This window comes from Eptesicus fuscus, chromosome 13 (genome assembly GCF_027574615.1).
Source record: "Eptesicus fuscus isolate TK198812 chromosome 13, DD_ASM_mEF_20220401, whole genome shotgun sequence".
Lineage (NCBI taxonomy): Eukaryota > Metazoa > Chordata > Mammalia > Chiroptera > Vespertilionidae > Eptesicus > Eptesicus fuscus.
This window is the reverse complement of record NC_072485.1, coordinates 27034804-27057907: the sequence shown is the minus strand read 5'-3', so window position 1 is coordinate 27057907 and position 23104 is coordinate 27034804. Positions and strand designations below refer to the sequence as shown.

General features: G+C 44.7%; 2 protein-coding genes across 2 annotated transcripts; both read left to right on the top strand.

Annotated features, from left to right (window-relative positions):
- The first annotated feature begins 3443 nt into the window (after nucleotides 1-3443).
- On the top strand, nucleotides 3444-22803 carry LOC129151164 (speckle-type POZ protein-like). The gene is made up of 4 exons (XM_054725118.1): nucleotides 3444-3854; nucleotides 18082-18808; nucleotides 20049-20261; nucleotides 22667-22803. The coding sequence occupies exons 1-4, from the start codon at nucleotides 3444-3446 to the stop codon at nucleotides 22801-22803; spliced, it is 1488 nt and encodes a 495-aa protein (XP_054581093.1).
- On the top strand, nucleotides 17944-19056 carry LOC103292976 (speckle-type POZ protein-like). Its single transcript, XM_054724838.1, is given in 1 exon segment — nucleotides 17944-19056. A coding segment is annotated over 1 exon segment (1113 nt).
- Nucleotides 22804-23104: the final 301 nt, after the last annotated feature.

The following is a 23104-nucleotide window of genomic DNA, read 5'->3' as shown; positions in this document are numbered from 1 at the left end:
AGAGAGTTAGAAACATCGATGAGAGAGAACCATCCATCAGCTGCCTCCTGCACACCCCCTACTGGGGATGTGCCTGCAACCAAGGTACATGCCCTTGACCGGAATCGAACCTGGGACCCTTCAGTCCGCAGCCTGGCGCTCCATCCACTGAGCCAAACCGGTTATGGCTATTCTATTGATTTTTAGAGTTGAAGAGAGAGGAAAAGACTGAGAGAAACATCGATGTCAGATAAGCACATTGGTAGGTTGCCTCATGCACTCCCCAGGACCAGGGCCCAGGCCTGGGAGGAGCCTGCAACCAAGGTAAATGCCCTTGGCCAGAAGGGAAAGCTGGACCCTTTGGTCTGCAGGCCAATGCTCAATCCACTGCACCAAAATGGCTTGGGCTGTATACTTAATTTTAATTATATAAACTTTTCTACATAGGTGAAAACGGGTAAGCTAAAAGAATTTTATTTTTAATTTACAAACAGATAGGATGGATTATTTCATTAATTACTGACTATAGAAAATGTCCAAAACTTTGGGAGTATTTTACTGTGTTTACTTGGAAATATATTAACTATGTTCTGTTATGTAGGAAGTGCTTTGTTTGTTGCTATAATTTTATTATTATTATTAATATTATTATTATTTTAATTCTCACCTGAGGATATTTTTCCATTGATTTTGAAAGAGTGGAGGGTAGGGAATAGGCAGAGAGAGAAAGAGAGAGAAACATAAAATTGAGAGAGACATAGATTTGTTGCCTTGTTTACATGCCCAGAGCAGAGCAAGGCATCAAACATTCAATCAACATGCTTGACCTTTACTGGGAATCACATCCTGGGCTGATGCTCCAACCACTGTGCCCACACAGCCAGGGCTGTTTTCATATTTTAATGTAAAAATATCTTGGCCACTACTCTTTTTTTTTTTTTAAATCCTCACCCAATAGTATCTTTATTTATTCTGGATAGAGAGGGGGAGAGAGAGAGAGAGAGAGAGATTTATGCGAGAGGGTAAGATTGATAGGTTGCCTCCGGCATTCACCCTAACCAGGGATAGAACCTGAAACCTGTGCCCTCCAGGAATTAAACTCTTGCCCTGAGATCACGGATAGTACACTCTTGCTCTAAAATTGCTGCACTGGAGCTTGGAGCATAGCTCAGTGGTTGAGCCTCAACTTATGAATCAGGAGGTCATAGTTCCATTCTGGGTGGAGGCACATGCTTGGGTTGCAAGGCTTGATCCCTATTGGGAATCATGCAGGATGCAGCCAATCAATCATTCTCTCTCATCACTGATGTTTCTATTTCTCTTCCCTTCTCCATGCCTCTTTGAAATAAAGAAAAAAGAAAAAAAAAACCACTGCTCTATCCTGCTATGGCTGTGGCTGTGGTCTTGACATCACAGATATTGTTAACATGTTGTTAAAATTACAAGTCAAATTAGCCATCTGGGGTGCTCCCTGCACGATTCCTTAAAGTCAGTGGTCCGCAAACTCATTAGTCAACAGAGCCAAATATCAACAGTACAACGATTGAAATTTCTTTTGAGAGCCAAATTTTTAAAACTTAAACATCTTCTAACACCACTTCTTCAAAATAGACTCGCACAGGCCGTGGTATTTTGTGGAAGAGCCACACTCAGGGGGCCAAAGAGCTGCATGTGGCTCTCAAGCTGCAGTTTGCTGACCACGGCCTTAAGTGAAGCTTTCCCTTGACACAACCTCTCTCCAGCCTGCTGCCTGCTCCCAAAGGCAGTTACTTTGAAAATCACTTTGGTCTCCTTTAACTACTTGGTTTATGACTCACTGTAACATGATGGAAACCCACCTCAATGGGGGAAAATGACAAAGAAAGAATATTTTTATTATTATTTTATTTTTAAATATATTTTATTGATTTTTTACAGAGAGGAAGGGAGAGGGATAGAGAGCTAGAAACATCAATGAGAGAGAAACATCGACCAGCTGCTTCTTGCACACCTCCTACTTGGGATGTGCCCACAACCAATGTACATGCCCTTAACTGGAATCGAACCTGGGACCTTTCAGTCCACAGGCCAACGCTCTATCCACTGAGCCAAACCGGTTTCGGCAGAAAGAATATTTTTAAACGAATAATTTCTATCTGGACTCTGCCAAAACTTCCTATTTAAACCTGGATGCATCCTACCCCTGACATATTTCTCACTAAATAAGCCAGCTGTGGGAATAGAGAGATTTTTGTAAGAAACGAGAAAGGTCACCTTGACTGTAAACCTTTGCAACAAATGCAAATATATACTTAAAGTAGATGGTGTTAGTAAGTTTGTACAGTTATGATTTTTAAAAAAATATATTTTATTGATGCTTTACAGAGAGGAAGGGAGAGGGATAGAGAGCCAGAAACATCGATGAGAGAGAAACATCGACCAGCTGCCTCTTGCACACCTCCTACTGGGGATGTGCCCGCAACCAACGTATATGCCCTTGACCGGAATCGAACCTGGGACCTTTCAGTCTGCAGACCGATGCTCTATCCACTGAGCCAAACCAGTTTCGGCATGATTTTTAAAAATAGTCTTTAACTACCAAAGCACAATTACTCTCTCCTGGGGGCCCATAATTGTTCAAAATAAAGCCAAAGGCCATTTTTTCTCCTATTTGTTAACCAATATTACTAGCAACAACTTTTCCTCAGTGAAGTACAAGAATTTTATTTATTAAGGCAATATAAATGACTCCATCCCAGTCAGTGTGGATCAGTGGTTGGGCATCAACCCATGCCCAAGAGCTCACTTCTTGGATGCCTGGTGAGGGTACTTGCCCAGGGTGTGGGCTCCATATCCAGTGGGGGAGGTGCTGGAGGCAGCCAATCAATGTTTGTCTCTCATCAAAGTTTCTTGTTTATCTTTCTCCCTTCTTCTCTTTGAAATCAATTAAAACACACACACACAGACACACACACACACACACACACACACACACACGTAACAGAAAAATAAAAAGATTAGTTGGCCCTCCATCAAAATTAAAAGATTAAAAAATAGTTCTGGGATATAATTAAAGTTGAATTGCCTGAACTTATCTGACATAATAAAAATCAAGGTCAAATATCTTGAGCCAAGTGTAGCTGGGATATTAGAGCCTTCAGGTCCCAGCACCTGGAGCTATAGATTTGGGAGAAACACCTGAAACTCAAGCTATTTGGGAAAGGAAGGATGTCAGCAGAAGAGGGATGGTTCTTTATGCAGGAGAAAAGGGTGTGTGAAGGGGATATAGTTGGTTAATAGTTAAGAATGGTTTCCACAGGTTGTGGGAGCTTTCCTGTGTCTGCTTTCCATGTGTGTCACATGCCTACCAAGCCTGTTCTGCTCTAGACACAGAGTCATTGAGTCACAACCTGAGGCACATTTTGCTTAGACCTTTGTGTCTCCAGGGCAGAGGAGTAAACTCCTGACTTTCTTCCCTCAGAAAAATGGGCTCAGCTCTCCCACAAAACTTCCAGAAAGAGCTCACCTGTGCCATCTGCCTGAATCACTGTATCGACCCAGTCACCATGGGCTGTGGGCACAGCTTCTGTTGTTCGTGTCTCTATGTATCCGGGGAGAAAGCAGAAAGCCCTACTTGTTGTCCCGTGTGCAGGGAACCATCAGAGCAGAACATCTTCAAAACCAATATTACCCTGAGAAATCTGGTGTCCATGGCCAGAAAAGCCAGTCTGCGGCAATTCCTGAGCTCTGAGGACAATAGGTGTGGGCTGCACAAGGAGACAAAGCAGATCTTCTGTGAAGACCACAGGAGCCTGCTCTGTTTGCACTGCTCCAGCTCTCAGGAGCACGAGGCCCACAGACACTGCTCCGTGGAAGAGGCTGCTGAGGAGCACAGGGTGAGTGGTGCCCCTCAGAGCACCTTGAATGCTGGAGGAGAGTACAGCAAAGAGATGAGGATTCAATCTTCTCCTTTCTGACTGTATTGATACCTATTTCACAATCAATAATGACTTTTGAGAAAATGCACTGGTTTACCTGTCTTCATGGATATTGCAATTAAGTATGGAACTGCCATTTGACCCAGTGATCTGACTTCAAGGAACATACCCTAAGAAACCTGAAGCCAGAAAGAATGCATGGTTCATAGCAGCACAGTATGCAATAGCTAAGATTCTGAAAATGCCCAAGTGCCTATCACTAGATGAGTGGATAGAAAAGCAGTGGCACATTTATACCACGGAATATGAGGCAGCAGAAAAAATATAGTAGGATCTCTTACACTCTGACACAGCTTGGAGTGTACTGGAGAATAATATACTAAGAAAAATAAGCCATTCAGGAAAGATAAGTATCACATGATCTCACTCATAGGTGGAATCTAATTTATCAAAATAAACTGATGGACAGAGTGATTCCAGAGACATAGAGGCATGAAAAAGAGTGTGGAATCTTGGAGGGAAGGTGGGGGAGGGTCCTGGGTGGGTGATGATCAACCAAAGAACTAGAAGGCATATATGCATAACCCATGGACACAGACAATTGGGTGATGAAGGCCTGGGTCAGGGGTCAGGGCTGGGCTGGAGGGGTTCAATGGGGTATAAAAAGGGACATATTTAATACTTTCAACAATAAAGCTGACAGAAGATAGCCATGGTGGCAATAACAGGCACACATATCCTGGGCTTGCCTTTCTCCTTTGTGACCTCTCACCAGGGCCCTGCTTGCTGTGAGTAGGGTTTTCCTGAGCTCCCCTTTCCTGAGGACTGGTTTCCTGATTTGTACCTGGCAAGCTCAGAGTAGAGTGCCTGGGGAGGAGAGAACTCTCCAGGCAACTGCTGTTTCCTGCTTTTCACCTCAGTCAGGCTCAGCGGCCTCTGGGCATTTCTCCCACTCATGCCCTGGTGTCCTGGCAGCTGCATTTTTCTGTGCTATAGGGCTGAGGGGGGCTAGCCTGCGCCCAGGGCTGTGTGGGGAACACAGACCTCCACTCAGAGGCCTCTGCAGGCACTGGTGCCTGCCCATCTCCTGCTCTGAGCTGCTCTTTTCTGTCCACATCAGGCCATCATCACCACCAGTCTCCCAAGGCTTCCTGGCCATGTTTCCCGGGTTCTTCATATCAGTGCTTTGCCATTGGCTGAGGTATCTCCAGGGTTGGAATAGAGGAGGAACCCTGAGTTCCTTTGCAGCCCACTCCTCCACTCACTGCTCCCTGGTACTTCTGAGCTTTCTGCCCTGACCCCACTCACCTTCAGGCAAGTGTTTGCATCATACAGTTGCCCTCAGGCAACAAGGCTGTACCACCATATCCATATCTCCCTTCTCCTCTCCAGTCATACCACCCAGTGTGTTTACAGGGTTTTCCTCTGCTTTAGGATTTCTGGGAGTCATGACTAAACAGAAGAACTCTAGTAGTAAACATTGAGAGAACTAAACTGATTCTTTAACTTGACACAGAAGAAAAGAATATGGAAGAATCATCATGAAAATTTTGTAGAGAAAGGACTTGATATATTACTGTAGAGCTATACCACATAAAACACTGTAGTATTGGCAAAAATGTATATATGTATTCTCTCTTAGCCTTTACCCTTTGACAATATAATGAGTGCAGTCTCCTGAGGAGCCTCCAAGATTCCTTGGCTCCTCCAGTCTCTTCTACACCTGGCGTTTTGTAAGCTCCTAGACAACCTTTCATTTTACTCCCTAAAGTCCCTCCTGTGCCTGGGCCATGGCTACTCCTGAAACTTTCCATGGCTAGTGGAGCCTAAGGGTTTTCCTCAGCCCCTCTTGAGAGCCAGTCCATGGGCAATGGGAGCTGTTTCCTCTCACAAGTACCAGGAACTAGTGTCTGAGGTATTGCCCCTGGAAGAGCTGGGTTCTCTGTTCCTCTGGCCCCACCTACAGGTAACTCCCATGCAGGACAGCGTCAGGGAAATGGGAATTTCTCTGATTTGCTATCTAGGCCTTGAACTGGATTTCTTGGAGCAGGGACTCCACTTGTAGCTAGATGCTGGAACCAGGGACAGTACCTAACCTCTTAAACTTGGCAGTGACCTACCCTGGACCACAGGTTCATTGCCCGTGGGCTAGATTTCAGAGATGCACATTCCCTTAATGGCTCCGCTGAGATCCAGGGTCTAACTTCAGCTTGATATACTCAATATTTACCAGTAGATGGACTTGGACATATAATAAAATATTTTTCAAAAATAAAAAACCAAACACCTTAGCTGGTTTGGTTCAGTGGATAGAGCATTGGATTGCAGAGTGAGTTAGTCTGGGATGCAATTCAGGTCAAGGGCACTTTCCTGGGATTCTGGCTCCTCCCAGGGTCCTGGTTTGGGCCCATGCAGGAGGCAAACAATTGATGTGTTCTCTCACGTAGATATTTCTCTGTCTTTTTCTTTCTCTTCCACTCTCTCTAAAAATCAATGGAAAAATATCTTTGTGAATCTCTAAGAAATAAATGCAAACATATCCTCAGGTGAGGATTAAAAATAGGAAAACAAAAAGAGCAACTGGAATTATTACTAGTCCCATTTGATATCAAGAAAAATAGATAACTGTAGTCCACTAGTACTAACTAATAATAGATGACAGATTAGCCTTTTTAAACTGAAAGATTACTTACATCCTATATGCAAATACCACCAACAACCTTCATAACTCTCCAAGCACAGATAGTATCAGCCCCCTAACTTCTTTCAGTAACTTTCAGGTGGTCTGGCCATTCTCAAGTGGGGGTGGTGGAACCCTAAGTATAGATGAGATGAGTGGCAGTTGACAATGTTGACATTCTGGACCACAAATCAGGTCACAGCAAGCCAAGACCCTGACAGGTTGCTTCCTCCCTGGCTCATCCATTCTGAAGCAACCAGAAAAGGATTATGGAGTCATGACTGGGAGTCATTATTAACAGTCATGGAATCTTAGTCAGAAGAGATTATGGAATCTTAGTCAGAAGAGAGCTGCTGTGTGTGTGTACATTCATATGTTTGTGTGTGTGGAGGGGGACATGATTAGATAGACAAGCTGAAATCTATTTCCTGCCCATCATCCCCACACTTCCTAGGGCTTTGGTTCACTTTTTACATGTTTTAATAAAACAAAAGGTAATCCATAGACAGAAAGAAAAATGTTTTTAATACATATATCTCATAAAGGATTTGTATACAAAAAACTCTTACAATTAAAAATAAGACCAAAAATCCAATGATCATTGTGCAATTTAGAGGAGTTGAGTAGGCACTTCACTAAAGAAGATATATGGATGGCTACTAAGGACATTGTCTTAGCCTATTTGTATTTCTATGCCAAAAAGACTGTAGACCTTGTGGTTTATAAACAACATGTATTTCTCACAGTTCTTGGAGCTGAAAAGTTCAAGGTCAATATGGTGGCTGATTCAGTTTCTGGGGAAGTCCTATTTCCTGTTTTATACACAGCTGTCTTCTCCTTCAGTTTACCAATTTGGAGAGGTGAGGGAGTTTCTTGGAGTCTCCTTCAGAAGGGCACTAATCCTATTACTGAGGGCTCCAGCCTCATAAGCTAATCACCACCAAAAGCCCTTTCAAGTCTATCAATAGTTTTAGGTAATAGGCGATGAGTAAAGAATAAAATTGTGATTTACTGATATTCTAAATCCCCTGGAGCTGCCTGGGTTACAATTTTTTATATAAACTCAAGGTCAATGCTTGAAGGAAACAAATGCTCAGATATATCTTCTTAGACCGGTGATGGGCAACCTTTTGAGCTTGGTGTGTCAAACTTCACCAAAAAACTGAGCATAACTCAGGTAGTGTGTCACTTTGAGGAAAAAACATTATTTCGCAAATGTTTCATCCTCAGGAGCAGCAAATGTTTCATCCTCGGCATGCGGCTGCCTCAGTGGCCGCGTGTCATCAGAAATGGCTACGCGTGTCAGTGCTGACACGCGTGTCATAGGTTCACCATCACTGTTTTAGACCTTTATACCCTGTTCCTACAACAGTTTATCTCTTCTTTTACACAAATATTCTCCACCACAATAGGGCAACAGTTATATGTGTGCTATGTAGATATGCAAGTAATTGAGGTGATAATGCCTACAATACTAGTACTGATTCATTCTTAGTGTGTGATCTGTCTCTCCTTTATTGACTAAAACATCTTCTAAGTGTCCTAGTCAGATACACATTTATAAACCAATTTCTAAATTACATACACATGTAAATGCACAACATTATTTAAGTTATTGAATAGTATTTATGGTATTGGTCTGTTTGGTAACATTGGACATAGTTTCAATATTATGTCTTTCAATCCATGAATATTAGGTATTCCCATTTACAGGACTTATAGTTCTTCTTTTGTTTCTTTCAATAGTGTTTAATAGTTTATATACACAGAATTACATACATTTTATTAGATTTATTTTTAGGAATTTCAGTTTCTGATCATATAAGATGCATTTTAAATTTCCTTTCCTATTTTTTATTGTTTTGGGGAAATTCACTGATCTCATTTCTTCCTAAGTTCATTAATTATAGATTTAGGAAAATTTCTAATTAATTTAGAATTAATATCATGTATAATTAGCAATCATGTTGAGCTAATACTATAAATTATCATAGCTTTCTTTCCTCTTTCCTAGGTTTAGATTTATTTCTTTCACATGTCTAATTGCATTGAATAGGAATCTGTCATCATGTTGAATATACACTGTGTAGCCAGATTATTATGATCTCTGAACCCATAATAATTTAGCCACTCAATGTTTATCCTATATCAGTGATGGCGAACCTATGACACGCGTGTCAGCTCTGACACGCATAGCCAATTCTAGTTTTGTGCCAATGCTGAGGATGAAACATTTGCTGCTCCTGAGGATGAAACATTTGCGAAATAATGTTTTTTCCTCAAAGTGACACACTACCTGAGTTATGCTCAGCTTTTTGGTGAAGTTTGACACACCACGCTCAAAAGGTTGCCCATCACTGTCCTATATAATAAAAGGCAAATATGCAAATTGTCCCCACAACTAGCAGTTTGACCAGCAGGCAGGCTGCCCAACCACCCATGTCCCCTCCTCTTGGCCAGGCTGGCCAGACCTGACCCATGCACGAATTCACGCACTGGGCCTCTAATATATATATATTGAGTGGCCAGATTATGTGCATTCAGAGATCATAATAATCTGGCCACTCAGTGTATGTGGTAACAGAAGAAATTCTGTTGTTTTTTAATATATTTTTATTGATTTCAGATAAGAAGGGAGAGGGAGATAGAAACATCATGATGAGAGGGAATCATTGGTTTTGTGCCACTTGCACACTGCCCACTAGGGATGGAGCCAACAACCCAGACATGTGTCCTGACAGGGAATGAACCTCCTATGACCTCTTATTTCCAGGGCCAATGCTAAATGTCTGAGCAACATCAGAAGGGTCAGTCCAATGTTTTAGAACTTACCCATGGCAGAGAAGTAGCTATTTCCTGTTTATTGCCAGCATCATTATTAGCCAAGGCAGGGATTCAAGCCTCTTTAATCCTCTTTAATCATTGTTTCCTGGGGCCTTTTTCTGGGGAAAGATGAGGGGAAAGGATTTTCAGGTGCAGTCATCTGCTCTTTGTTTTCTTTTTCAGTTGTACACTGCAGATCCCTCCTCCTTATTTGAGCCTTATAAATTTTTTTATTTCAGTGTGCATATATTTATATTTTTCACTATCCTATAATCTGCAGATTCTAGGGGTTTTGTCTTACCTTTGAAGATTGGATTTGGTGGAGGGAAATTGGAGAAGTTACTATGGTACCTAGCAAAACTTAGTTATAATAACTTAGTTATTATATTTATTTATTTTGATAAATATGTGGGGTTTTTTTTTAATTGATTTCAGAGAGGAAGGGCAGACAAAGAGAGAGAGAGGTCAATAATGACAGATAATGATTAATTGGCTGCCTGCTACAAGCCCCATAAGGCTGTGATCAGCAAATTGTGGCTCAAAAGCCGCATGCGGCACTTTGGCCCTTGAGTGTGGCTCTTCCACAAAATACCACGGCCTGGGCAAGTCTACTTTGAAGAAGTGGCTTTAGAAGAAGTTTAAGTTTAAAAAATTTGGCTCTCAAAAAAAATTTCCATCGCTGTACTGTTGATATTTGGCTCTGTTGACTAATGAGTTTGCCGAACACTGTCCTAAGGGAATCTAGCCTGCATTTCCGGCATGTGCCCTGACCAAGATTCAAACCAAGTCTATCTGTTTCATGGGTGGAGATTCAAACATTCAACCTCACCAGCCAGGCTAGTTGCTATATTTATTATTTGAAGTAGGAATGAGATTGCAGGACCTGGCTTATAGAGTGGTAAAACACTGTATGACAGAATCAGAAATCTAGGAAATAATAGTGCAAGTGAGGGTTGGACAATTCCTGTAAGGGACAGCACGAGGTAACAGCAGGACAGGAGGGCACACTGTCAACATAATTAATTGATTTTTGTGGGAAAATGAAACTTTTGCTATAGGCTTACTTAGGTGATTTGCAACATGTTACGAAATGTGTGAGAACATTTTCTGAGAATTAATTAATTTGGGGATCTTGCTGGTCAATGATCCTTCCGTTTGTTGGCTTGCAATCCTATACACTGAGTTAGAAGGCAGCAGCTTCACCTTTCTAGGATATGTGGTCTTTGATGGCTTTTACATTTGTTTTTCCATAATTTTTAACAGTTGAGTTACTTAGGGTTTCACTTTTTAAACTTCAAGCAATGGAGAAACCAAGATGGCGGCATAGGTTAAACACCTAACCTACAGCCGGGCACAACAATTTCAAAAATACAACTAAAAGTCAAAACGGACATCATCCAGAACCACAGGAAAGCTGGCAGACTGAAATGCCCACAACTAGAAGGAAAGAGAAAACCACAAGGATAATCAGAGGAGCCGTAAAAGCCTGAGGTATGGAGACACGGTCGGAGACACGAGCACGCGCACGTGCGGGGAGTACGGAGCCGGAGAGGAAGGGGCAGCTGATGGCCTGGCCGGCGTTCACTAGCAGGAAGGAGATAAAAGCTCCAGATTGCGCTGAACACCAGCTCCGACTGCACTGAACCCCAGTTCCGGGCGAAACCCTGGGAAGCCAGGCGCATGCTGGGGGAATGAATCTGGGCTGTGGGGCGCAGGCACAGAGAAGCGGCGGAAGGCAGAGCTCCAGAGGTGCACACGGGAAGGTGCGCAGAGGAGGGAAGGTTGCCTGTGCCGCTGAATTGCTCTGCTGGGAAGGAGACAAAAGCGCCAGACTGTGCTAAGCCCCAGTTCCGACTACACTGAACCCCAGTTCCGGGCGAAACCCTGGGAAGCCAGGCGCATGCTGGGGGAATGAATCTGGGCTGTGGGGCGCAGGCACAGAGAAGCGGCGGAAGGCAGAGCTCCAGAGGTGCACACGGGAAGGTGCGCAGAGGAGGGAAGGTTGCCTGTGCCGCTGAATTGCTCTGCTGGGAAGGAGACAAAAGCGCCAGACTGCGCTAAGCCCCAGTTCCGACTACACTGAACCCCAGTTCCAGGAGAGAATCTGGGAATCCAGATTCATTAGGGGAGAGACTAGACTGTTTGGCAGCGGGCGAAACTCCAGGGCGCGTTTCTCTCAGACGTGTTTGCAAGGAGTACAGAGGGACACAGACAAAGGAACCTCATAGGGCGGGGCTGACAGGAAGCCAAGGTTGTAGGCTCCACCCTGTAACTCCGCCCCACCCAAGCTGAGCACAGAGGCTTTTCCCTGCTGAGTGCCTCAGGCAGTAGCTGACCTACACTACATTGGAGACCCAGAAACGAGGGCATCTAGTGGTTGGTGTGAGATGACACCAGATTTCAACTACTCGCATAAGGGATACATTTAAGAGGCAGACTCAGTGAGCGCCAAAGCATTGCTGCACCAAGACCCGGCCCATAAACATGTCTCCTGCACAGCAACTCTTCCTATATAGACAAAGAGGGTCCTCACGGCCAACTGGCCTGGAGGACAATTCCTCCCAGTGACACCAACAACAATCAAGACTTAACTATACAAAGGAGGTCCAAGATGGAGGCATAGGGCGGAAGCCTGATCGTTGCCTACCACAACAATTTTGAGACTACGACGGGAAAGCAGAGAAGACACCTTCCAGAACCATCGGAGGGCTGGCTGAGCAGATGCTCTACAACTAGAATAAAAGAGAGGGGTATGCGGGATGATGCTGATGCCGGTGACCTAAAGTCCACACTTTAAGAACTACGGCTCAGGAGACACAATGGCAGCCTGGAACGTACTCGGCGCAGTTCCCCCGGTGGTCTCCGGCTGAGGGGACGGCTCCACTCGCTGCCGAGCACGGACAGACGAGCCCCTGGGAGACATGGGGTGGGAGACTCCACGCTTGCTGACCTCCGAGTCCTTCAAGAATCTCAGCGCCCCGGAAGCAGCCAGGTGCGCACGCTCGGTGACCGGCCACCGCTGCAGACCCAAGGGCCGACGCAGCGACACCGGACCAGCCCACCGCCGTGCACCGGGCACACCGGAGCTTCGCCGAGCCCGCCGCCCAACGAGTTCTGCGGCAGCCATCCTGGAGCTCTGAGAAAATGACCGAAGGAATTGCTGAGAGGGAATTGACCAACAGGAATTGGGATCGAGAAGACGAAACCCTGCTGAGACCAGGGTCCGGGCGAGGCTGCGAGCCTCTGGGCTCGGGTGTGGTCACACGCCCTTGGGTCTAGGTGAGGCCTCACGCCCCTGGGTCTGGGTGCGGCTACGCACCCCTGGGTCCATGTGAAGCCGGATTCCGGGTTCGGGTGAGGCCATACGCCCCTGGGTCCGGGTGAAGCTTTTTCCTGGGTCCGGGTAAGGCTGGGTCCCGGGTCCAGGTGAGGCCGGGCGCCCCTGGATCTGGGTGAGGCCACGCGAACAGGGGTCTGGGAGAGGTCACGCGCCCCTGGGTCCGGGTGAGGCCACGTGCCCCTGGGTCTAGGTGAAGCTAGATCCCGGGTCCGGGTGAGGCCATGTGCCCCTGGATCCGGGTGAGGCTGGGTCCCGGGCCCGGGTGAGGCCATGTGCCCCTGGGTCCAGGTGAGGCCACGCGCCCCTGGGTCTGGGTGAAGCTGGAGCCCGGGTCCGGGTGAGGCCATGTGTCCCTGGATCCGGGTGAGGCTGGGTTCCGGGTCCAGGTGAGGCCACGCGCCCCTGGGTCTGGGAGAGGATATGAGCCCCTGGGTCCGGGTGAGGCCATGTGTCCCTGGATCTGGGTGAGGCCTCGCGCACCTAGGTCCGGGTGAGGCCACGCGCCCCTGGGTCTGGGAGAGGCCACGCGCCCCCAGGTCCGGGTGAGGCCATGTGTCCCTGGATCCGGGTGAGGCCTCGCGCACCTAGGTCCGGGTGAGGCCATGTGCCCCTGGATCCAGGTGAGGCTGGGTCCCGGGCCCGGGTGAGGCCACGCATCCCTGGGTCTGGGAGAGGCCACGCACCCCTGGGTCCGGGGGAGGCCACGCTCCCCTGGGTCTGGGTGAAGCTGGATCCCGGGTCTGAGTGAGGCCGTGTGCCCCTGGATCCGGGTGAGGCTGGGCCCCGGGCCCGGGTGAGGCCACGAGCCCCTGGGTCTGGTTGAGGCCAAGTGCCCCTGGATCCGGGTGAGGCCACACGCCCCTGGGTCTGGGTGAGACCACGCGCCCCTGGGTCTGGGAGAGGCCACGCGCCCCTGGGTCCGGGTGAGGCCGTGTGCCCCTGGATCCGGGTGAGGCTGGGCCCCGGGCCCGGGTGAGGACACGAGCCCCTGGGTCCGGTTGAGGCCGAGTGCCCCTGGATCCGGGTGAGGCCACACGCCCCTGGGTCCGGGTGAGGCCACGCGCCCCTGGGTCTGGGAGAGGCCACGCGCCCCTGGGTCTGGGTGAGGCCGTGTGCCCCTGTATCCGGGTGAGGCTGGGTCCTGGGCCCGGGTGAGGCCACGCGCCCCTGGGTCCGGGTTAGGCCACCTGCCCCTGGGTCTGGGTGAAGCTGGATCCCAGGTCCGGGTGAGGCCATGTGCCCCTGGATCCGGGTGAAGCTGGGTCCCGGGTTCGGGTGAGGCCGTGTGCCCCTGGATCCGGGTGAGGCCACGTTCCTCTGGGTCCGGGTGAAGCCGGATCCTGGGTCCGGGAGAGGCTGTGTGCCCCTGATCCGGGTGAGGCTGGGTCCCGGGCCTGGGTGAGGCCGTGCACCCCTGGGTCTGGGAGAGGCCACGCGCCCCTGGGTCCGGGTGAGGCCACGCGACCCTGGGTCCGGGTGAGGCCACGCAACCCTGGGTCCGGGTGAAGCTAGATCCCGGGTCTGGGTGAGGCCGTGTGCCCCTGGATCCGGGTGAGGCTGGGTACCTGGTCCGGGTGAGGCCGCGCGCACCTAGGTCCGGGTGAGGCCACGCACCCCTGGGTCTGGGAGAGGCCATATGCCCCTGGGTCCAGGTGAGGCCTTGCGCCCCTGGGTATGGGTGAAGCCGGATCCTGGGTCCAGGTGAGGCCGTGTGCCCCTGGATCTGGGTGAGGCTGGGTCCCGGGCCCGGGTGAGGCCACGCGCCCCCTGGGTCTGGGTGAGGCCACGTGCCCCTGAGTCCGGGTGAAGCCGTGCCCCTGGGTCCGGCCGAGACCAAACCAGAAGGAGTCGGACCTCGTTTACCACCATTTGTCCACCATCCAGAGCTGAGGGGTCAGTGCTGACATGTACACATAAGGAACTGGTGGACATTGAAATTGGGTCTCTAAAGAACTGTTGGTCCAGAAAGAAACTCACTACAGACTGATTCATTTGCTTGTCAGCATAACTATTATTGCTCGTCTCACATTCAGTTCTTATAAGTATATCTCTAGTGACACATGATCTCGCTCATCTAGGGGAAATGATGAACAACATAGACTGATGAACAAGAACAGAACCAGAAACAAGGAGGCATCGATCGGACTATCGGGCCTCAGAGGGAGGATAGGGGAGGGTGGGGGGAGGAGGGAGAGATCAACCAAAGGACTTGTGTGCATACATATGAGCCTATCCAATGGTTAAGTTCAACAGGGGGTTGGGGCATCCGTGGGGAGGGATGTGGGATGGGAATGGGGGGATGAGGACAAATATGTGACACCTTAATCAATAAAGAAATTTTAAAAAATAATAAAATAAAATTCAAGCAATGTTAATTATTTTCATAGATTTTTAAAAATAGGACTTAAATTCCCAAACATTTGAAAATGTGGGAAATAATTCATATGGAGGTGGCATCAATAACTTGTTAACTTGTGATGGGTTTCAACAAAATGCAGGTAGAATGGCACTTCTGTTAATAATAATTTTCTACAGCATCTATAAGATATGACTCTAGTTAATACTGTATTGCATATTGAAAAGTTTCATGTATCTTACAGCAAAACACATTTACATTCTGTTAGGCTGTCAGGCCCCACATGTTGTTTTCTATGTTATAACCCTAATTAGATAACAGACCACAATCTATAATCCATTCAAGGTGGTCACTTCCTTTTGTGAATTTCAGCCAATCTCAGCAAGTTGGTGTGGCCTGAGGTAAGGGGAGTCATATAAAAGCCCCATCTGTGCAGAGCCCAAGTCACTTCTACAGGGTAGATTGACTGAAGTTGGAGCTGCCGGTTGTACGAAGAGAATTCCTACTGACCCTGCTATCGACAGAACTTACAGAGTTGGGAGAACTCATAGTAGACTCTGGTGAGTATGGAATTTAGAATAAATATGTTATTTTTTAAGTAAATATCTCAAAAAATGCCTACTTTATCTTATTACAAATATTTTCAATTTAACTCTTTGGGATCTTCTCTAACTAGAGAAGTAGATTTCTTAGTTAATTGAAATGACATCAATATTTCAAATATCTGGAATTGGAGCACTTGTAATATATTGATATTTGGTATAATAAGTTATTTCATTATTTTTTTATTTTAGTACCATATTGCTGGTAGGTGTTTTTAGGTCATAAAAGAGATTTCTCTAATTATGGAAATTATAAAAAACCTAAAATGTTTCACATAATGTATGCTGGTAAGAATCTTCATACTCATTAACCTAAAGTACAAATGAGTCAATTAATGACAAAAAACTCATAAAGGTCCTCTTTGCTATTCCTTTAAAACCTTCAGTTCCAGGCTATATTTGAAAACTTTGAAATAGATCCCCACAACTGTAAGGCTTCCCAAGATGTGGCGTTGGACACCATGGGAGATGATCAGAGACAAAGATGAACCAGTCATGCTTCTGTCTTCCTCTCTCTCTGAAAGTTAATAAAAAATATTTTATTTAAAATAACCTATTAGGATATACCCTCCCCAAATTTCTTTTCTTTGGTTATCTTAATATAAAATCATAAAGATATGGCATACCAGAAAAATATAGTCAGGCCTTCCCCTAACTTTCAGAGTCTGTATTAGAAATTTTTCTTATTCACTGAATTTATTTGTAATCCTAAAACAAATGTTCATGGTGTTTTCCCAGCCATTCTTGGACTTGCACTAAGAAGGAGAAATTTGAGTCCTGCCAATTGAATATTCCAAGCAGAGTTTGAATAAGGAGAAGCTCAAACAGCAAGTAAGTGTCTTTTCCATGGTCTATTATGCAGGTTTTTGGCATTTGGGTGCCAAAGCACTGGGATATGCCTAATGGAAATAATGTATCTATTAGATAAGCTTCCGTAAGGAATGAGCTCTAGGGTTATAGGCCATGAATTCAATGTTGATAAATAAACAATATATATTAACTAAGATGTCTTTAAATAGAAATACACATAGAGTAAAATTATGTGCTAACTGAAGGATGGACATGCTATGACCAGATGCTGGAAGGAGACAAACTCTGCCTTTTGGTCAAGAATAATGTATTACTATGTGCTACTACTTAAGAGTGTATCTGCTATATTATAGAACAGGAAGGGAATTTACTATAAGCTTGTAATATCTGTCATTTTAGAAAGTAATTTGTATTTAGAATGCAATGAAAAATTTATACTTACGATAAAAAAGTAATAGAATAGGGAATAAAGTATGAACAATTTTATGAAGATCTTATTTATAGCAAAGAAAATTAAAGAGCAAAGAACAGGAACAGATGATAACTCTAATTTCCAATGGGGAGAAAGCAATTGTGTTCAGAAGAATTATTTTTTACAGATGAGATTGACAAAATTTTTGTAAATTTGATAAAGAGGCTCAAGTATTGGATAATTCTCAATTTCTTTTAAGCGTTGGAAAGAAAAACTAATTGGATTTTCAGGGAGTGTTCCTTGTGGGTCTACGCCCTGGATTATACTGTCTTGTAAATACATTAGATTACAGGGGTGATGAACCTTTTTTCTACCAAGGGCCATTTGGATATTTATAACATCATATGAGGGCATACAAAAAGAACATAAATTATTAACAATTAGCCAGCTACATTTGGTCAAACATTTAAATTACCCCTAATGCCTTGGGAGGATCAGACCAAATTATTTTGGGGACCATATATGGGCCTCAAGCAGGACTTCCCCACCTGTTGTTAGAGGATCACTTTAAGAAATTCAGTGGCACTCACAAAAAACTCAGTAAATATTATCAAATGAATCTTAGATATTGTTGGGTATCTGTCTACTATGATAGCATTTTGTTTTATTTATTTTATTTTTATTTCAGAGAAGAAGGGAGAGACATTGAAACATCAATGAAGACAGAGAATCACTGAATGGAACCGAGTCCTCCTGCTTCATAGGTGGACACTCAACCACTGAGCCACACCAGCCAAGCAGCATTTATAGTTTAGATGTATCTTTCAGACAGTTGTTATTAGAAACAACGCCTGGATGTTGTAGAGAGTATGTAGCGTATACAGAAGGACAGTTACCAGCAGCTGTAGGCCCAGCTCTGAGGGATTTCCTATTAGACAAAACAACTTCATCTTCCCACTACTGACTTAACCTGGCTGAAAAGAGAACAGAAATTTATTCCTCTGACTTAACCTTCAAACTTGCAATGTCAAGGATTCCAAGTCCCCCACCTCTGGCAGAAATGTCCAGTGGCCCTAAAGCTGAGAGCTGGTGCCACACACAGATCCAGGTAGTGAAATTCTCCCACATGTGGACCATCAGTAACTTTAGCTTTTGCCGGCAGGAAATGGGTGAAGTCATTCAAAGTTCAACCTTTTCATCAGAAGCCAATGATCAACTGAAATGGTGTTTGAGAGTATACCCAAAAGGGCAAGATGAAGAAAGCAAAGATTACCTGTCACTTTATCTGTTTCTGGTCAGTTCTCCAAAGACTATATTATTGGCAAAATTCAAATTGTCCATTCTGAATGACAATGGAGAAGAAATCAAGTCTTTGGAGAGTCGCCATGCATATAGATTTGTACAAGGCAAAGACTGGGGATTCAAGAAATTCATCCGAAGAGATGTTCTCTTGGATGAATACTACAGGTTTCTACCTATTGACAAGCTGAACCTCTTCTGTGAGGTGAGTGTGGTGCAAGATTCCGTCACCATTTCTGGCCAGAATGCCAGGAAGATGGTAAAGGTTCCCGAGTGCCAGCTGGCTGATGAGCTAGGAGGACTTTGGGAGAATTCCTGGCTCATAGACTGTTGTTTTTGTGTGGCTGGCCAGGAAGTCCAGGCTCACAAAGCGATCTTAGCAGCTCGCTCTCCAGTGTTTAGGGCCATGTTTGAACATGCAATGGAGGAGAGCAAAAAGAATCCAGTGGAAATAATTGACATGGAGCCTAGCGTATTTAAGGAAATGATGTGCTTCATTTACACTGGGAAGGCTCCCAACCTGGACACAATGGCTGATGGTTTGCTGGCAGCTGCTGACAAGTATGCCCTGGAGCGTTTGAAGGTCATGTGTGAGGAAGCCCTCAGCAGTCACCTGTCTGTGTAGAATGCTGCAGAAATGCTCACCTTCGCTGACCTCCACAGCACAGATCAATTGAAAACTCAGGCAGTGGACTTCATCAACTCTCATGCTGAGGACGTTATGGAGACCTCGGGGTGGCAGGCGATGGTGGCGTCCCATCCCCACTTGGTGGCTGAGATGTACCGCTCTCTGGCTTCAGCACAGGGCCCCCCATGCAAGCGCCTGAAGCTGTCCTGAGATCCTGCCTGTTGTAAGACTCCCTTGACTTTCCAGTAGTAGAAGCCATAGTTGCTGCCATTGAGCACCAGGTAACAGTGCAATCTGCGGAGTTTTTCATCTGCTGTGGGGGGAAGTCTGCATCTCAGCCCCAGATTTTTAGATTTATTATTTTTTAAAAGAATCATTTATTTTAATGTAACTTTATTGATTTCCAAGAGGAAGAGAGAGGGAGAGAGAAACATAAATGATGAGAGTGAATCACTATTATGCTGATTCTTGCATGCACCCTACTGGAAATCAAGCCCACAACTGAGGCATGTGCCCTGACCACCAATGGATCCTTGACCAACTGACCAGGCTATGGACATTTTCTTTCATTGATTTTTAGAGGGGGTGCAAAGGATGGAAAGAACAACAGAGACTCAGAGAAAGAGAAAAAGATGCAATGCCCAGACAGATGCATTGCAAAGGGTGGAAACTGCAACCCAGATAAGCACCCTTGAGTGGAATCAAACCCCTGATCTTTCATGTCTGAGCCAAAGCTATAAACACTGAGACAATGGCTATGGTGAGATAAGTCTTATATTGGACTATAACATTTTAATTTAAAAAAATGCTCAAATGTCTGTCTTTAGGGATATGCTTATTCTGCACATGTTTTGGTCATCTCTGCACTTTAGATGTGACACTCATTAGATGTGACAACCAAAACTGCTCTTGCTGTTGTGACCTTAAAGTGATATCTTGAAAGACCACCTTTTGCCTCATGACTTTATTTGCAATGTGTCCACATGATTTCTTTTTCTTTTTGCAGTGACTCTCACTTTGCAGCCTGGAAGAGCTAATAGTCTTGTCTTCCTTCCTGGAGGTTTGATAAGCCTCTGTGTGGGATGTGGTCCTCAAGGTCCACATGTATCTCTCTTGCATCTGAGTGTTTTCATGACTGGGGTGCTCATACTTTTACTTCTGGGAGATAGAAGTGGGAGTCTTTTGAACTTGGGCTTCTGGAGTCTGTATTGATGATTCGAAAGAGCAGAATATGAATGTCCAGGAGGGACTCTTTCTTCTGGGCTGTGCTAAAACCCACATCCACTACAATGTCTTCACCACCTCCCCACTTTTACTGCAGTATGTGCCCAAACCTGTTGGCACAGTTGGGGTATCCCTGGATCATGAAGGTGGAAGTTTGACCTTTATAAATGTAGCTCAAATTTCCCTTATATGTAGAATCTCTTCTTACTCTTTCTCTCCCCGTCTCAGGCCTATCGTTTGTTTTAGAAATATATTAGAAATCTTCCTATATGCTGAGCAAGTCCAATATCTAAGGAATGCATTTTCCTATTACACTATCAATTAAGACAAATATGTTACCTTTTTGTTTTTAGTTTCCTTATGACATAAATATCAGTTTACTGTATTATTAAATATGATGTTAACATTCAAAACATAAGTATCGCTTTGTACTTTACTCAATTTGGGAAAATCGTCATGCATGATGCATGGCTCAGAATATGTTCTCTGGATTTTGCTCTATTTCTAAACTTTCATCAGGAAGTATAATAGTAAATGACAGGGGTGTCTGAAAAAGTAAAATTAAATGCAAGAAGAAGGCTGATTTCAGGTAGCATAACATTCTTCAGTTCCATCCCTGCTGCCCCAAAGTTTAAGAGATCCCCTTTTACAGCTACATAGTATTCCATTGTGTAAATGTCCCACACCTTTTTTTATACATTTCCCTACTGAATGCCACCTGGTCTATTTCCAAATCTTAGTTATTGGGCAATGGAAACTAAGGAGAAAATAGACAAATGGAACTAGGTCAAAATAAAAAGTTTCTGCACAGCAAAAGAATCACCATGAAAATTAAAAAAGAAACCCACTGTATGGGAGAAAATATTTGTCAATGTTACCTCTGATATGGGGTTAATATCTAAATTATATAAAGTGCTCATACAAGTCAACAAAAGGAAGAGAAAAGAATCCAACAAAAATGAGCTGAATGCCCAATTAGATATTTCTTCAGTAGAATGACCAAGTTGTGGTACAATCCTAGACTGAAATACCTTGAGACAAAATAATAAAAGCAAGTGATACACACAAGGGTGTGAATAGGCCTTGCCAAATACTTTTCTTTAATTCTTTAATTTTAAATATATTTTTATTGATTTTATAGAGGAAGGGAGATGGAGAGAGCGATTGAAGCATCAATAATGAGGGAATCATTTATTGGCTGCCTCATACTCCTACATGCCTCTGACTGGAGATCAAACCTGCAACCTTGGGATGTGCCATGACTGGGAATTGTACTGTAACTTCCTGCAGTATAGGTTGACACTCAACTACTAAGTCACTCTGGCTGGGTTCACTAACATACTTTTAAACAAAAGAAAGTACACTCTGAAAGGTGTATACTATGTGATTTTATCCATATAAATTTAAAGAAATTATTATACATTTGGGGAAATTATTATACATCAGGGCATATTAATCACCAGCATATGATTACCTTTATGGGAGAGGGGATTAGACTTGGGACAGATTAGGCAATCCTGGGATCTAGAGATATGAATATGTTACATTTGTGTTATTAACTAGAACATTCTTTTGACAATTTCTTCACCATTTTTCCATAATATTTAGAACCCTGGCTGAAACCGGTTTGGCTCATTGGACAGAGTGTGGGCCTGCAGACTGAAAGGTCCCAAGTTCGATTCCGGTCAAGGGCACGTACCTTGGTTGCGGGCACATTCCCAGTGGGGGTGTGCAGGAGGCAGCTGATCAATGTTTTTCTCTCATTAATGTTTCTAACTCTCTATCTCTCTCCCTTCCTCTCTGTAAAAAAATCAATAAAATTTTTAAAAAATAGAAACCATTGGACAGGGAAGGTATAATTTTGGGTCAGTAACATGGAACCGTATTCTTTCACTTTGTTTCCAAACATTATTTCCTTTATGGTTTCCTACCCTATGGATTCCAGACACCTCTAAGGGTATTATTTCCCTAGTTTGATCTATAAAGGAGACACAAACTTGCTTTCAGTTAACAATGATTTCTAAGATGTGGGAAGTCAACTCCAATGACCTCTTAACTTTTATCTCACTCTGTGAAAAACATTTATTTTCTTGATTAAATATGAAGATTTATTTTAATTTAAAAAATATGCTCATTTACAATGATACTCATTTCTTTTGTTGTGTCACCTAACATATAAGCTACAGTTGGTAATTTGCTTTTCAACAGAACTCTACACTGTTCAAAGCTTATCACATCATAAAACTAATGTTGGTTAGTGAATTTATTTTTAAATTATGCATTCAAAGAGCTACACAGGAAGAGTTTATGAGAGTTAAATATGTACAGAAAGGAGAAATAAAGATATGGAGGTGGATAAAAGAATGAAGACAGATAGAGAAATTGGAAAGAATAGATCCCAGAAACCATAGAGTTTTGGGGTTTGTTCCTGATTCTGGGCTTTCTGTATTTTTCAAGTTGATAACATAACACACACACACACACACACACACACACACACACACACACACACACACGAATACAGAATAAAAACCAGGCTGCAGCCAGGCCCAACTGCGACCTGCTGGCTGACATCTATGCCACCACTCTCTGCTAGGGCCTCTGCAGCATGGCCACCACCAGGCGGTTCAGATGCTCTTGCAAGTGGAGCAGGGGGAGGGGACACCATTCCAGGTGCTCAGACACATCACCAAGCGCTCCTCCTGGATCCACTCTGAGCCCTGGAGAGTCTGAAGGCACTTCACCTGGAGGGTGGCTAGGGGAAGTGAAGTTTGGCCACGGAGGTGGAGAGCATATTCTACACGTTGAGTGTGTGTTGCAGAACCTGCTTCTGTCAGTCAGGGGAGCCCTGAAGGCAAGGTTGAGATCTTGATATTTGGGCGGCCTTCTTACCAAAAGGATGTGTCCAAGATGATCCTGACCTTGGCTTACTAACACAGCCCACTCAGGGTGCAAACTGAGAGAACAATGGTGTCCAGGAGACAGAGGCCCAGAGCTCCCCTGGCTGCTGTCCTGGAGGCACAACCCAGAGAGC